The sequence below is a fragment of the Pseudophryne corroboree genome, chromosome 4, assembly GCF_028390025.1.
Source record: "Pseudophryne corroboree isolate aPseCor3 chromosome 4, aPseCor3.hap2, whole genome shotgun sequence".
In the NCBI taxonomy this organism is placed as follows: domain Eukaryota; kingdom Metazoa; phylum Chordata; class Amphibia; order Anura; family Myobatrachidae; genus Pseudophryne; species Pseudophryne corroboree.
Window position 1 is genome coordinate 871,384,402 of NC_086447.1, and position 18,076 is coordinate 871,402,477.

Here is an 18,076-nt window from a genome sequence, read left to right on the forward strand (position 1 = left end):
GACCCAACTGGAGACTGTGAAGGTCTGATAAATCCCTTAGCCAAGTTCTCCTGAATGTACTCTGCCATAGCCTGAGTCTCAGGACGTGACAGGGAGTACAACCTGCTCTTGGGAAGCTTAGCATTCGGCAACAAATCAATGGCACAGTCATAGGGGCGATGGTGAGGTAGTACAACTCTGCAACTCTTTTGGAGAACACGTCCGCAAAATCTGCATAACATCCTGGCAATCCTGGCAAACTTAGCTGCGAAAGCCTGACTGGAAGGCTCAAGCAACTCCTGAAACAATCAGTACCCCAACTAAGAATCTCCCCAGAGACCCAGTCAAATTGAGGATTGTGGGCCCTTAACCAGGGTAACCCCAACACCAATGGGGCAAAAGTACAGACAGTCACATAAAAGGACAATTTTTCAGAGTGTGTGGCTCCAATAAACAAAGAAATCTGGCTAGTGCAAGAGGTAATTTTACCCTGGGATAATGGTTCCCCGTTTAACCCACAAATCTCAATTTCCGATGCCAAGGGTACTAAGGGAACAGAGTGTTTCAGGGCGAATTGGCGGTCCATAAAAACCCCGTCGGCCCCACTGTCCACAAAGGCCTCAGTCTTGACAGTTTGACCGAGGATCTTCAAGGTCACCGGAATGATAAAAGTCTTCTTGGGAAATTCCGACTTCTGACCTGACAGGATATTTCCCATCACCCTCAGGCCCTGAAGTTTTCCGGCTTTTCTGGGCATGATACTACCACATGACCTTTATTCCCACAGTACAAACATAACCCCTGCTGTCTCCTCCGCGTCTTCTCACGCGAGGAGAGGTGGGTAGCCCCAATCTGCATAGGCTCCTCGGAAAATTCCTCAGAGTCTGAGGTTCCCTTGGGAAAGAAGGAAACCTCGGTCTCCCTTTCAAGCCTGCGCTCTCTCAGCCGTCTATCCACCCGAATGGATAACTGCATGAGCTGATCCAAGCTATCAGGCAAGGGATATTGTACCAGTTGGTCTTTTAACTGGTTAGAAAGACCTCTTCGGTACTGGTGTCTCAGGGCTGGGTCATTCCACTGGGTATCATGGGCCAACTTCCGAAACTCCGTACAATAAACCTCAACTGGCCTTCGCCCTTGCTTAAGGATCGAAATCTGAGCCTCGGCTGAGGCCGTCTTGTCAGAGTCATCATACAACATGCCCAGTGCCGTAAAAAAAACATCAACACTTTTAAGCGACGGACAGTCAGGCTGCAACCCATATGCCCAGACCTGTGGGTCTCCTTGTAGCAAGGAAATCACTATGCCCACCCGCTGAATCTCCGACCCAGAAGACTGAGGCCTAAGCTGGAAATATAGCTTGCAGCTCTCCTTGAAACAAAAGAACTGCGAGCGATCTCCAGAAAAACGATCCGGGAGATTTACTTTCGGCTCCTTAACCCCTGAAGGTACTGCTGCTGCGGGAGCTCCGCCAGCGGCCTGCGAAGTGAGCATTTTAATGGACAAATCATTAAATTGTCGAGTCAGGACCTGCACCTGATCGACCACCTGTTGCAAAGTATTTTGAGGGGTATGCATCATATTCCCACAAAATTTCAACAGGAGTATTTGGCTGCTGAATATGTTATGCACACCAGTGCCATCAGGAATGTACTGGTGTCTGAACGGTGAGGGATGCAAAACAAATGAACTCACACACAGACTGGGGAATATGACATTACATACACAGAAGGTGATAGGGTAACAAAATAAACACAAAGTGAACAGAGAAGCCCAAAGGCTAAGAAACTGGGTGTCTCCCTAGTATTAGGAATGCTCAGATGGAAAGAAGCGAGATGTAGTGATTTAATACGTAGAGAACCCGAAATGCTGTTGCTAAGGGCAACAGCAAAACCCTAAAGGGTTACCAACGGGTGTGGCAGTAAACTCCTTGGTCAGAGATGGAATAATAGACACAAGGAGAGTCTCCACAATCCTAGTCCTCACTTGCAGTGCACTGGTTCAGCTTACTGCCACCAAACGGACACCTGAACACCTTGCACAGTGAGAAAGGATTTTGGCAGGCAAGTCTGAGAATACAGCCGCAAACTTGCTAGGTTCACAGAGTAGCAAAAGAACCCCAGCAGGTTAAACGACTGACTCCAGTCTTACTGCTAGGTCTGGATTGGCAGAGTGTAATACCAAATCCCAAGGCCTATTTGCAGTAAGCAACAAACAAATACAAAGTTTACACAGTACTAGCTAGCTTTCAGGAACTGACTAACCAACAAAGATTCAGCAGCATCTGCCTAACCTGAGAAGAGGGTTTATATAGCAGGTGCTGTCCACGCCCCACTCAGACCTCACAGACTGTGAGCACAAAAACCAGCACCGGATCCCCTGCCGTGCACAGAGTCTGTAACCACTGCACAGCAAAAGACCCGAACCGGAGTATCGGCTACGCTCAGGTTACTCCGCTAGCACTTGTCTCCCTGTTGCCATGACGACGTGGCAGCACAGAGCAGGAGACCCTAACAGTTATAGAGGAGGCCATGCAATGCATCCTGGGAACAGTCAAAGCTTTAGCCTGTTGGTGCCTAGGATCAAGATCCAACTCTACACCCCAATGTATTCCCTGTGGAATCCCGGTGTACCCCGCTACAGAAAAAAAGTGATATGCAAATTGGCCCAGGAATGAAGGTGTTTGTGGGTAATACAGTGTTACATGTTTTGGCCAATAGGGATGCATTTGTTGAGGTAGTTTTTGAGCCGATTTGTGTGTGAATTCACCAAATTTAGAACTTCAAATAGAAATCACATCACGCTACAATTTTAAAATGGAACTCAAAATCAACTTTTAGTAAAAATTAGCAATTTGGAATAGCAATACTATAGTCGATGTTGTGGGGTTGTTGGTACTATTGTGGACGATTATAAAAATAATCCAAAGCAATGTTTAGTAAATATACCTCCATGAGTATAGACAAGATACCAGCCCATGCTTATGTCACAGGTCCCTGTCTAATACCACAGAACCTCTGCGTATAGGGACTCCGGATGACTACTGAGGCACTGGCTATAGTAGCTGAGAGATGTGGCCTGTGTCCATTGATGACATCCTGATGTCTGTTAGTGATGAAGCTCCTCAGCTTTCTGGCTTCCAACCTAACTGGTGACACTTGGCTCACGTGACTGACAGAGCCGGTTCTAAACCTTGTGGTGCTATGGAGGTGGGTGTCAAAAATATAGGGGCATAGCATGGGGAAGGGGCATGGCCTAGAATAGTACCAATTCACATTACACCGCACAGTGCCCTAGATCGAGGGAAAATAGCCGTCGCTCCTAACTTAACTATACGGCCAGGGAACATATTGCTGCTAGACTGGTATACAAGAAAATGGCCGCCGACCTCCTGCATTGGGGGAATGTATTTGTAATACCTTTACAGAGGCTATTACAAGTGCATTTCAGATGGAAGGGGCGGGGCTATAGGGAGATCTCTCAGCCATCCTCCTCCTGCTCCCAGACAGCAGACGCTATGACGGTGGACAGGACATAGGCTGGTGGCAGGTGACGAGAGGTGGGTGCCAGCTGCATGGCTGTGGCTGTACCCTCAAACCACAGCGACCCAGGTGGTTGCCCTGCTTGCCCACCCCTAGAACCACCACTGGTGACTGACACAGAGTAGACATCATGACTGGTCTCTTGTACAGACTGCGACAGGCAGATACAGTCTGATGGTTTAGTGGCGGAACAACTGGAACTGGTGACTGGAAATGCATGCAAAGAAATGTATGTATCATGGGTGTGTAATGGGAGTACAGCCGGTGTGTCAGTGCATGCTACTGCATTATATACACTATATATATATATATATATATATATATATATATATATATATATATATATACACATATATATATATATATATATATACGCTCGGCCTCAGCCATAGGAGTCAGATGGAGAAACTACACCTGCCTCTGGGCTGCAGCAAGTGTTGATGGTGACGTCTATTATTTTTATAATTATTTATCATCATCATCCTTCATATGGCACCACAAATGGTCCGTGGCGCCATACAAGGTACATAAACAGAAACAGTATGAACTGAACAAGAATAAAGTGATATACAGTAAAGAATATTGCAGGACATGGTCAAGGTTTATAAACATTGTTGTATCAGCAGCCATAATACCCAAATAAGCAGCAGGGGGGCGGTGGAGCCTAAGGACTAGGTGTCTCTGTAGGTGGTGAGGAGGAGATGATGGTAGTCTTAGCACAGTCAGATGCAGGCAACCAACCAGGCCAGGGCTGATACCAGCATGATTTGCATATACTCGCAGCCGCAACTCCGGAACAGACGCGAGAGCAAACGCAGCAGCAGCCATCCCTGAATAAGCCCCACTATGTTGCTCTTGTTACTCATCACAGATTAGTCCAAACCTCTACCCACTTACATAGTTACATAGTCAGTGAGGTTAAAAAGAGGCAAAATGGCCATCGGGTTGAACCTGTATTCTGTGTTAAGCTGTTCATATTATAATGCACCTGCTGAAGTAATGGTTTAGTACCAATTGACAACTATGGTTCTTACCACTCCCAGATATTAATGTCACTATGCTAAATGCTATAACCCTGAATACGTTTTCCCTTCTCCGGCAGGGAGTTCCAAATCTTTCTTGCCTTTACCGTGAAGAACCCTTTCTTACGTTGTGTACGGAATTTTCTCTCCTCTAGCCTCAGCGAGTGACCTCGTGTCCTATACAGAGTTCTTTTAATAAACAAATCCACTGCTAACTCCTTGTAATGTCCCTTTACATATTTGAAGTTATTAATAATGTCTCCTCTTAGACGCCTCTTTTCTAGTGTATACATATTTAGCCTAGTAAGCCTCTCCTCGTACTCCAGTGTCTCTAACCCTTTAATCATTTTAGTAGCTCGCCTCTGAACTCTTTCTAGTTCCCTGATATCTTTTCTTATAATATGGTGCCCAAAATTGAACACAATATTCAACGTGTGGACGCAACAATGATGTGTACAGTGGCAGGTTACATCCTCGTTCCTTGTCTCAATGGGGGTCATTCCGACCTGATCGCTAGCAGGCTACTTTTAGCACTGCTGTGATCAGGTAGTCACCGCCTACAGTGGAGGGCGTTAGGGCTTTGCAGGGCTGCGATCCGCTGTGCAGAGACTGCACAAGCAAAAAGTTTGTGCAGTCTCTGCACAGCTCAAGACTTACCCGCTGCGACGATCCTTCCTGGAGAGGACGTCAGGATCCCTCTCTGCATTCGGCCGGACATGCCTGCGTTTTCTTCGGCATTTCCAGGAAACGGTGAGTTGCCACCCCCTGCCGACCTCTTCCTGTCAATCTTCTTGCATTCGCCGCTGCGAACGCTTTCTTCATCACCCTCATCGCTGCCCGGCGACGGCCGTTAGCTAACAGCGGTTCCAGCCTTCTTGCTTAGTGTCTATTACAGACACGGGCTGATCCATAGGTGGACGCTGTTTCCGAGTTTTCTGAGCTGCCCGATGTTTAGAGGACTGCATGCATCGGATTGCACGTGTGCCTCAATACTACTGCAACATCTGTCACAAGTCCCTGCTAGCCGCTGCCTGACTGTCAGGCTCTAGGCATTTTGAGGTGGCACTGGAGCCAGTGGCTGCATCCTCAGATGTAGTGTCACTGGTCCCAGCAGTGTACTTTTGATGGATATCCTGATTAAACTGGTGGGTTTCTCAGATATACAATGGTCCAACCGGTGATTGCGCCATGGATCTGATGCTGCATTTTCTGACGCAGGCGATGGATTTGAGAAGTCGGCAGTGGGCGCTTTTTTTTTACAAAAGACGGCACCTGCTACATTATCATATACACTTAGATCCGCTGCGGCCACTAAATCAGCCTCATATCTCATTGTGAGATGGCCGGAGACAATGCTGCGGAACTCCTTCCATTTGTACATTAGAATTAGCGCTTTGGTCCCAGATAGCTGCAGGATACGAGCAACGATTCCTCTGCTAACCTTAAGGTTTATCTTTCAAGAGAATTCATGAAAGGTGTAAATTAGTTGATGTGTCTTTCTGCGCCCGCACCATGGTTCTGATTCTGAGCCGTACTTTTTCCACACGTCGTCGGCATTCTACTCGTATACTAGTGTGAGAATCCGGCAAAGTGTGCAAAAAAGGCGTGTTATTGTCCGTGGAAGCCTGTCCCGCCCACTGGGTGCCCATCTGCAGACACAGCTGTAATTCTTATTACCTGGTCCTGCACCAGCCCCGCGTTAGGTGCAACTTATCCATCAGATTCAGACGTCCTTTCTCCATTCAGATGCTACGATCACACATGGAAGTTGGATTACCCGCCCATGACACGCCCCAGGGAATGGGGCTGTTCCTTGTGATTGCACGATCACCACCCAGTTACCACCCTAATTCATGGAAAGTGTGGTCAGATCAATCTATACTGCAGCAGCGATGGCCGTCACAAGTCTGATCCGGCGCATGTGCAGTTGCCGATTTCTTTCTTTTGCGCATGTGTATTATTCTGAGATCTAACCATGTATGCGTATACGCCCGATTCAGAAAACCATGAGTTTACCTGCTCTGTAGTGGGATAGGCATCTATGTACTATTACGATGTAGGACACAGTAGCACGCTATTGCACTGCGTGCAGGAAATGCGGTTATATTCGCCCATATGCAGGGCTGCATGCATCTATGCGACTGCACCGCCCATATCCATTTACTTGTGGAAACACATGGCACTATTGTCAGTGTGCGCGCTCACTCCAGCCTGTATAGCCTGCAGATGCATCTACGCGCGCGTGCAACATCCACAGCATACATCCCAACTGTCCCGATTTTAGCGGGATAGTCGTTTTTCGGGGCACTGTCCCATCCGCGGGTCGCAGTGTCGCGCGGTGGGGTCGGGGGGTATGGGAGGCTGCACACATGCTAAAAGTGTCTATTCATGGGAGAAAGAGGGACTGGGAGTATGACCAGCAGCTCACAGAGCTGTGTCAGAAACAGGGGTGTGGCATGCAATCGCGACATTTCACAGGAGGCCAGGGCTGCCATTAGAAATTGTGGGGCCCGGGACTGACAAAGTAGACATGGCCCCTCCCCCGCTCATAAAAAGATTCTGCCACACTGCTCCACCCCTATGTGATGTCATACATTGAGAGGTTGTATATAGGTGGCGCATTAAGGACCTACAGGAACGGTTCACAGAAAGCTTATGTACAGGTTTGTTTTAAGAAGTCCGCTCCGTGCATCAGCCTGCTGTTGTTTCACAGCCTGGTGCAGCTCTCCAGGTATTGACAGTAGGAGCCATGGGTGGGCCCCCCTCCCTGTAAGGGCTCTGAACACCAGTCCCCACAGTCCCCCCGCCCGATGGCTGCCCTGCATGAGGCCACACCCTAACAGAGAAGCCACGCCCCGTAATATTGGGCATATACTTATCCGTTATCCTTACCTGAAAATGCCCCATTACCACCAGTTATCCCCCTTCAGCTGTAAGTGTAGAAGCGAGTGAGTTGCGTATGACTCAGAGTTGGCTGCACTTGCTCACAGATGTGTATACTTGGCTGCTGAGCGTGGGCAGTTCTGTAAAGATCTGTCTGCAAAAACGGACTTGGGTGCAACTCAGCTCCAGCCCCAGAGATAGGTGTTGCAAATATAAGATGCCTGTATTACAAGACAAGGGCCCTCATTCCGAGTTGTTCGCTCGCTAGCTGCTTTTAGCAGCATTGCACATGCTAGGCCGCCGCCCTCTGGGAGTGTATCTTAGCTTAGCAGAATAGCGAACGAAAGATTAGCAGAACTGCTACTAAATATTTTCTTGCAGTTTCTGAGTAGCTCCAGACCTACTCCTAGATTGCGATCAGCTCGGTCCGTTTAGTTCCTGGTTTGACGTCACAAACACGTCCTGTGTTCGGCCAGCCACTCCCCCATTTCTCCAGACACTCCCGCGTTTTTCCCTGACATGCCTGCGTTTTTTAGCACACTCCCGGAAAACGCTCAGTTACCACCCAGAAACGCCCCTTTCCTGTCAATCATTCACCGATCAGCAGTGCGACTGAAAAGCGCCGCACGAACACCTGCAAATCTACTAAGTTTTGTGTAAAATAACTTAGCGCATGCGCTCTGCGTACCATGCGCATGTGCATTTAGCAACAAATCGCAGCATAGCGAAAATCGGCAATGAGCGAACAACTCGGAATGACCCCCAATGTAGCTAGAATCTCGGGCAGGAAGAGGCATACCTGCGCAGACTGGTTGCTGAGTCCAGTTCCTTCCAAATCCAGGACTTCCAGAGTGCGACTCGATGCTACACACACAGCCAACATGGAGGCAATGTGATCCCCTGCACAGATACAACAACACAATGATATACAGGTAATGTGATCCCCTGCACAGATACAACAACACAATGATATACAAGCAGTGTAATCCCCTGCACAGATGCAACAATACAATGATATACAGGCAATGTGATCCCCTGCACAGATACAACAACACAATGATATACAGGCAATGTGATCCCCTGCACAGATACAACAATACAGTGATATACAGGTAATGTGATCCCCTGCACAGATACAACAACACAATGATATACAAGCAGTGTAATCCCCTGCACAGATGCAACAATACAATGATATACAGGCACTGTGATCCCCTGCACAGATGCAACAACACAATGATATAAAAGCAGTGTAATCCCCTGCACAGATGCAACAACACAATGATATACAGGCACTGTGATCCCCTGCACAGATGCAACAACACAATGATATACAAGCAGCGTAATCCCCTGCACAGATGCAACAACACAATGATATACAGGCACTGTGATCCCCTGCACAGATGCAACAACACAATGATATACAGGCAATGTGATCCCTTGCACAGATGCAACAACACAATGATATACAAGCAGTGTAATCCCCTGCACAGATGCAACAACACAATTATATACAGGCAATGTGATCCCATGCACAGATGCAACAACACAATGATATACAAGCAGTGTAATCCCCTGCACAGATGCAACAACACAATTATATACAGGCAATGTGATCCCCTGCACAGATGCAACAACACAATTATATACAGGCAATGTGATCCCCTGCACAGATACAACACAACAATATACAGACAATGTGATCCCTTGCACAGATACAACAACACAATGATATACAGGCACTGTGATCCCCTGCACAGATGCAACAACACAATGATATACAAGCAGTGTGATCCCCTGCACAGATGCAACAACACAATGATATACAGGCAATGTGATCACCTGCACAGATGCAACAACACAATGATATACAGGCAATGTGATCCCCTGCACAGATACAACACAACAATATACAGACAATGTGATCCCCTGCACAGATACAACAACACAATGATATACAGGCACTGTGATCCCCTGCACAGATGCAACAACACAATGATATACAGGCACTGTGATCCCCTGCACAGATGCAACAACACAATGATATACAAGCAGTGTAATCCCCTGCACAGATGCAACAACACAATTTTATACAGGCAATGTGATCCCCTGCACAGATGCAACAAAACAATTATATACAGGCAATGTGATCCCCTGCACAGATACAACACAACAATATACAGACAATGTGATCCCTTGCACAGATACAACAACACAATGATATACAGGCACTGTGATCCCCTGCACAGATGCAACAACACAATGATATACAAGCAGTGTGATCCCCTGCACAGATGCAACAACACAATGATATACAGGCAATGTGATCCCCTGCACAGATGCAACAACACAATGATATACAGGCAATGTGATCCCCTGCACAGATACAACACAACAATATACAGACAATGTGATCCCCTGCACAGATACAACAACACAATGATATACAGGCAATGTGATCCCCTGCACAGATACAACACAACAATATACAGACAATGTGATCCCCTGCACAGATACAACAACACAATGATATACAGGCAATGTGATCCCCTGCACAGATACAACAACACAATGATATACAGGCAATGTGATCCCCTGCACAGATACAACAACAAAATGATACACGGACGATGTGATTCCCTGCACAGATGCAACAACACAATGATATATATACAGGCAATGTGATCACCTGCCCAGATTCAACAACACAATGATATACAGGTAATGTGATCATCTGCACAGATAAAACACAATGATATACAGGCAATGTGATCCCCTGCACAGATACAGCAACACAATGATATACAGGCAATGTGATCCCCTGCACAGATACAACAACAAAATGATACACGGACAATGTGATCCCCTGCACAGATGCAACAACACAATGATATATATACAGGCAATGTGATCACCTGCCCAGATTCAACAACACAATGATATACAGGTAATGTGATCATCTGCACAGATAAAACACAATGATATACAGGCAATGTGATCCCCTGCACAGATACAACAACACAATGATATACAGGCAATGTGATCCTCTGCACAGATACAACAACACAGTGATATACAGGCAATGTGATCCCCTGCACAGATGCAACAACACAATGATATACAGGTAATGTGATCCCCTGCACAGATACAACAACACAATGATATACAGGCAATGTGATCCTCTGCACAGATACAACAACACAGTGATATACAGGCAATGTGATCCCCTGCACAGATGCAACAACACAATGATATACAGGCAATGTGATCCCCTGCACAGATACAACAACACAATGATATACAGGCAATGTGATCCTCTGCACAGATACAACAACACAATGATATACAGGCAATGTGATCCTCTGCACAGATACAACAACACAGTGATATACAGGCAATGTGATCCCCTGCACAGATGCAACAACACAATGATATACAGGCAATGTGATCCCCTGCACAGATGCAACAACACAATGATATACAGGCAATGTGATCCCCTGCACAGATACAACAACACAATGCTGCACAGATAACTTAAAGGCCCTACACACTTATAGATAATTTATAGTGTTATGGGCGATATCGTTGAAAAATTAGCGATATATCATTAATATTGTTCACTGTGTAGTCATCAACGATGAACGATGCGCGTCTCTGCAGTCGTTCATCTATGGTTTATCATTGTTTATTCATGCAAGCCAATTTGGACGATATTGATGCTTGCAATGTCAAATCGTTAATACAAATCGTTCAGTATGTATGCAAACAAATCGTTTCTGAAAAATTGTTCATCGTTCAAATCGCCCAGTGTGTAGGGCCCTTTAGCGGTACTATGATTCCTGCACAGATACAACTACACAATACTATATGGTATGCAGTCACTATGACAACTATCATAATGTCAACAGCTATGATGTTGACATATGAGATATCACATTTTCAGAATGCCGACAGTTAGGGGTAGGCTGCGGAAGAGAAGGGTTACAGTTAGGTACTAGGGTGAGGGATAGGGTAAGGCTGCAGGAGATGAGGGTTAGGCTACAGGCAGGGAGGGTTAGGCTTGAGGAGGGTTAGGGTTAAGCTGTGGAGGGGGTTTAGGGTTAGGCTGCAGGAGGGTAGGTTAGAGTTAGGCACTAGGGGGGTGGGTTAGGGATAGTCTGCAGGAGAGTAGGGTAAGGCTGCATTAGGGGAGGTTAAGGTTAGGCTACAGGCTGGGAGTGTTAGGGTTAGGCTAGAGGAGGGTTAGGGTTTGGCTGCAGGAGGGTAGGTTAGAGGTAGGTACTAGGGGGGTGAGTTAGGGTTAGGCTGCAGGAAGGGAGGGATAGGGTTAGGCTGCAAGAAGCAAGGGTTAAGGTTTGGCCACAGGAGAGGAGGTTTAGGCACTAGGGGGTAGGTTAGATATAGGCCACAGGAGGGGAGGTTTAGGCACTAGAGGGGTAGGTTAGATATAGGCCACAGGAGGGGAGGTTTAGGCACTAGAGGGGTAGGTTAGATATAGGCCACAGGAGAGGAGGTTTAGGCACTAGAGGGGTAGGTTAGATATAGGCCACAGGAGAGGAGGTTTAGGCACTAGAGGGGTAGGTTAGATATAGGCCACAGGAGAGGAGGTTTAGGCACTAGGGGGTAGGTTAGATATAGGCCACAGGAGGGGAGGTTTAAGCACTAGAGGGGTAGGTTAGATATAGGCCACAGGAGAGGAGGTTTAGGCACTAGGGGGTAGGTTAGATATAGGCCACAGAAGGGGAGGTTTAGGCACTAGAGGGGTAGGTTAGAGTTAGGCACTGGGAGGGGGTAGATTTAGACTGCGGGATAGGCAGTTCTGGTTAGGCACTGGGGGTGTTTAGGGGTAAGTGACACTCATCCCCGGAACCAGAATCAGACAGAGGTCATCATAACCAGACCTCTAAGAAACCGATGGAGCCACCCGACCTGCCGAACAAAGTAAGTCACCGCTGGACCACCAGGAACATTTTCTCAACATTCTAATCAAGTCAACATTCCATCAGTGTCAACATAATGAATGGTCAATGTTGATATAAACAGCGGGATCTAATGCCGCACGAGTCCGGCAGTCGTGCGGGATGCCGGCCAAACTTGGATATTTTTTGGTTTTGCCTTGTAAGTGATTGTCCTTTTAATAAAACATTCAAGTTTGGTCGGCAGCCCGTATGGCTGCTGGACTCGGGCGACATTATATCCCGCCAAATGAATGTTGACAAAATATAATGAACCCTAATATACAGCCAACATAGTGACAATATGAAGCCCTGCATAGATATAACAGCCCAAAGATACATAGACAACTTAGTGGCAAGATGATTGCTGCGCAAATACAACACAATAGTATACAGACAACATAGCGGCAAAATGAACACTTGCACCAATATAACAATACAGGGGCGTAGGTTCATACCAGGCACACCCCCCGCCTGCCTCCCCGTACCAGGGGGCTCTGGCTTGCATATGTTCCAACATGTGCAGTAGCACAGATGAGAGGGCAATGGAGGAAGTGATACATTACAGTGATCTCCCAGTCTGGCTAACCATCTGGGCGAATAACAGGAATTGTATGTACAATGGTCACAGTGTGTGGTCACAATGATTTGGAGCTGACGCACAATAATTCACACAATGACACAAAGAGAAAGATCTCCACTCACCAAGCGGGTTGTAGTCCAGGTTTAGGGTCCGCAGTTGGGAACTGTGAGCCACAGCGATAGCCAGACGAGCCCACCCAGAGCATGAAATGGCCGGATTAGCCGATAGAGTCAGATCCCGCAGACCTGTATCAACAACCATGAACACGGTAAGACAGAATGGCATCACACAGCTCTGTACAGACTCACAGCCCGGTAATAAGGACTGGAAATCCCCGGGTGCAAATAGGTCTCAAAATGAGCTTACAACGTTTCAATTGTGCACATTCACACTGTGCCTCTCACATAAAGAACGGCGAGATGGTACTGGCAAGTCGTAAGTCAGATACTTCCCATGTGCAGCTGGACACACATGGAGACCTGCCTTTGGGGGTAATTCAGACCTGATTGCTGGGCTGCTAAGTTTGCTGTCCTGCGATCAGATAGTCACCGCCTCCATGGGGAGTGTAAATTCGCTGTGCAAGTGTGCGATCCCATGTGTACGCCGAGCTGCTAAAATCCACTGTGTGCAGTCTCTGCGCAGCCCAGGACTTACTCCTCCAGTGCAATCACATCAGGCTGATCGGGGCCGGAGCTGACGTCACACACCTGCCCTGAAAACGCTTGGGAACACCTGCGTCTTTCTGGACACTCCCAGTAAACGGTCAGTTACCACCCACAAATGGCTTCTTCCTGTCAATCACCTTGCGAACGCCTGTGCAATCGGAATTTTCACACCATCCTGACGCTGCCCAGCGATGCCCGTTGTTGTCTGACGCGCGTACGCATTGCAGTGCATACACACGCGCAGTTATGACCTGATCGCCCAGTGTGCGGAAACGCACAGCAGTGATCAGGTCTGAATAACACCCAATGTACTAGAATGATTTACACCGACTTTGGCAGCAGCATTTAATGTGGTTGACGCAGAGTTGAACACGAGTATACTTTAATTCCTTCTGCATTGCGTGCACAGAACTAAAGACATATATTCACCTGTATTCAAGTTGTACTATTATTATTACTGTTTATTGATATATCGCCAGCAGTTATGCAGCGCTGTACAGGACCGCCAAGAGATGAATGGGCCTGGGTACTGGGGGTGGGGTATGACCAAATCATCAGGGAGGCGTGGCAACGTCCTCTCCGGGAAAAAAATAAAAATACCATGCGCAAAGCCACACTGCGAAGGGCCCCCACCAAGCGTTCTAGCAAGCCCAGGCCCAAGTAGTCAGTACCCACCAATCCCCCATCTCTGCTACCCTAGAATTGTATGGAGAGATTTGTCACAACGGTCCCTGCCCCATTAACATATACACCATAGTACATTGGGTATGTGGGAGGAAACCGGAGCACCAGGAGGCAATAAACACAAACAAGGAAGAAACATACAAGCTCCACACACATAGGGGCCTGGTTAGGGATTCAAACTCATGACCCCATAGTTGTGAGGCAGCAATTCTAACCATCACACCACCATCTCTCCTACACCCTTGTGGATGCACCTCCCCAATACATATGCCTGGTATGATTCTCATCATCATTGCACACTTGCACCAGTACTAGACTAGGGGCCTAATTCAGACCTGATCGCAGCAGCAAATTTGTTCATTAATGGGCAAAACCATGTGCACTGCAGGGGGGGGGGCAGATGTAACATGTGCAGAGAGAGTTAGATTTGGGTGGGGTGTGTTCAAACTGAAATACAAATTGCAGTGTAGAAATAAAGCAGCCAGTATTTACCCTGCACAGAAACAATATAACCCACCCAAATCTAATGGGCCCTACACACTGGGTGAGAATACTGAAAGATATGAACGATCTCGTTCATTAATGAACGAGATACCGTTCATATCTTTGAGTGTGGAGGCACCAGCGATGAACGATGCGCGGCCCTGCACTCGTTCATCGCTGGTGCCCCGTCGCTTGTGCATGCAGGCCAATATGGACGATCTCGTCCATATTTGCCTGCACTGCTATGGAGCCGGGTGACGGGGGGAGTGAAGAAACTTCACTCCCCCCATCACTGCCCCCCCCCCGCTGTCGGGTCGCACGTCGGCCGTATCCGCCGTCGGTCAGCTTGGCGGCGGATCAACAAATGTGTAGGGCCCATTACTCTCTCTACACATGTTACTTCTGCCCCACCTGCACTGCACATTGGGGGTCATGCCAAGTTGATCACTAGCTGCCGTTGTTCGCTGCGTAGCAATCAGTGAAAAAAAACGGCTAATCTGCGCATGCGTATGCACCGCAATGCGCACGCGCGTCATACGGGTACGAAGTCCATTGTGGTTTTGCACTGGTTCTAGCGACGATTCCAATCGCACACGCACAGCCGAACGCAAGGAGATTGACAGAGGGCGTTTCTAGGTGTCAACTGACCGTTTTCTGGGAGTGTTTGGAAAAACACAGGCGTGGCCGGGCGTTTACTGGGATGGTATCTGACGTAATTACCGTGTCACTCGTCGCAACAATCATCGCACAGGATAAGTAACTACAGGTCTGGTCTTGTTTTGCACAAAATGTGTTTGCAGGCGCTCTGCTGCACAGGCGTTCGCACTCCTGCAAAGCGAAAATACACTCCCCCGTGGGCGGCGACTATGAGTTTGCACGGCTGCTAAAAACTGCTAGCGAGCGATCAACTCGGAATGACTCCCATTGTTTTACCCATTAGAGAACAATTGTGCTGCTGCGATCAGGTCTCAATTAGGCCCTAGGTGCAAAACATCTGCCTGAAAATCAAAGCATTTACACTACCGCACAACTCCGCCTAGTCGCAATTCCATCAACATGGCCACTCTGATCTTTGCACACATGAGAGTACCCTAGTTATCCCCCACCAACACCACCACCACTACCCCCCCAGATGCAGAAGCTCCTGGAGCATCGCGGAGCAAAACACGCAAGATACACTCAGCAAACTGACTTGTATTAAACTCCACATCATCCTAATGCTGTAGAGGCACCTGGGGCTACCAGCTCTTAGCTGGTACATACATGGGCAATGAGAGGGAAGGGGGGCGGGTACCAATTATACAGACTTGGGCTTGTGAGGGGCCTGGGTCAGCTGCTGAGGGAGACAAATGTCCCCCTTTGCGCATAGTATTTTGTTTTTCCGATGGGGGCATGGCCACACATCTACCCGAGCCCCACTCAGCTCCTGGCTGCCCTGGATACATAACTGAATCCTTTGAATGAAAACAACCATCCTCTCCCCACACAGAGAACAGCACTCCCAAAATATGCCAACTCCACCTCATCGCATTTTACTAACCTAACTTACAAATGAAATCTCCTTTCCGCACTGTTCTGCAGACGTAGGCCTACCAGCATCCTTACTTAGTACGTAGGAAAGCGCTCCTCCTTAGCCTGTGCCAACGTCTGCTCCTTCACAGATGCCACCATTTTGTTTCACCAACCCCTCTGCATTGGTGAAAATTAAGGAGCATGGAAGAACCAATGATAATTTTACACATCACAACGTGTTTTGTTATTAACCTGTAGGTAAAGCATAGTGTGATATAAGGGGACATTTACTAAGCAGTGATAAGAGCGGAGTAGTGAGCCAGTGGAGAAGTTGCCCATGGCAACCAATCATCACTAAAGTCATATTTATAATTTGCATACTATAAAATGATACAGAACTGCTGATTGGTTGATGGGGCAACTTCTCCACTGGCTCACTTCTCCGCTCTTATCACTGCATAGTAAATGTCCCCCATAGTGTGCTGGGAAAATAGGTGTCTGAAAGCATTATTCCTGTATAAGAATGAGCCGCAAAGCTTATCCCTTTTGCTGACAAATGCCCGGAAACATAACCACTGAAGGGTGTACTCAGAGCCGGAACAAGTGTCTTATGATCACAAGTTATTGGACAGGACTGTGTATCCAGATGGCTGTATTATACGGGATGCAGTTATGTTACCGGCAGCGTATTATACTGCTTCCTACCATGTGCTCTGTGTTTTGCAACTTCCCGTTTTCATCCCAAAGGTGTATTTGAATTCTATACAGGTCAATACACTGGGTTTCCTTAAAGGAAGGGTACACACAGGGGAGATGTGTGCTGCGTGACCTACCACAGAACGCTCAGCACACATCTCTCATGCTAAGTGTTGGGGGGGGGGACGTGGCGGACGCTCACGTCACTCAGCGGTGAATTGAACGATGTAACTAGATTGTGCCTGCATGCAGGTCAAACTAGAGTCAGCGATAGGGACGTGCGGGACCGCTCATCGTTATCGCTATGGGGCACACACATGGAAAGATCCGTGCTTAATTTCTAAGCAATCTAGTCAGGGTATACGTCTCTCCGTGTGTGCCCCCCCTTAGAATCTGTATGCACAGGGCTAGTGTTCACACACATGAAGGGTCCCTGGAACATATTTATAATAAACATCAACAGAATCTCTGTCAAGAACCATAACAGAACTGCTCTGCACAGGAGAACCCTGGGCCAAACAATGGGACCCACCATATAGGGGCGTTTTAATAGATGAGAGGACACGCGTGCAGCCTCCTTCACGGGCCCCTTCCTCTCCGGCATAATGCACATCCCTCGGAAATGGTCACGGCGGACATTTTCCAAGTGATTTATGCCCGCACTGGGCTGCCGCCGCCGCGGGACTCCAGGACCCTATCCAGTAAAAATTGCAAATTCTGCTTAATAACAGAATTTGCAATCCTTTTGTTCGCATGCTGGGGGCCGCCCATCGCAGGGTAAGGCCGCCCAGCATGCTAACCACCGCCTCCCCTCTGCGACCACACTGAAATTGCGGTTGAACTGCTATTTCAGCGTGACTGCAGAAAGTAGGGAAGCCTCCTGCCGGCGCAGCCTGGCTGTGACCGCTAGAGGCCCCCCACCATCTTTGTGATCGGAGCGGCTGTGTGAAATGTCACGCAGCTGCCCTGATCACGCCCACGCCACGCCACGCCCCCCATTCGTGCGGCCACGTCTCAGTTTCTCCGCCACCCCCGCAACGCTCCGTCTCTGAAACGATGCATTGCCTCCCCT

At 47.9% G+C, this 18,076-nt stretch overlaps 1 protein-coding gene across 2 annotated transcripts in view; it reads right to left on the reverse strand.

Moving 5' to 3' along the window:
• The window catches only part of LRRC73 (leucine rich repeat containing 73), an 88,218-nt gene that overhangs the window by 26,042 nt on the left and 44,100 nt on the right, over positions 1-18,076 (reverse strand). Inside the window, exons 4-5 of one of the 2 annotated variants that reach the window (XM_063918786.1) lie at positions 13,087-13,209; positions 8,226-8,326 (exon numbers count right to left, since the gene is read on the reverse strand). In XM_063918786.1, the coding sequence (XP_063774856.1) occupies positions 8,226-8,326; positions 13,087-13,209 (224 nt within the window). The remainder of the gene's footprint in view (positions 1-8,225; positions 8,327-13,086; positions 13,210-18,076) is intronic. The other variant, XM_063918787.1, reaches the window with a different exon arrangement.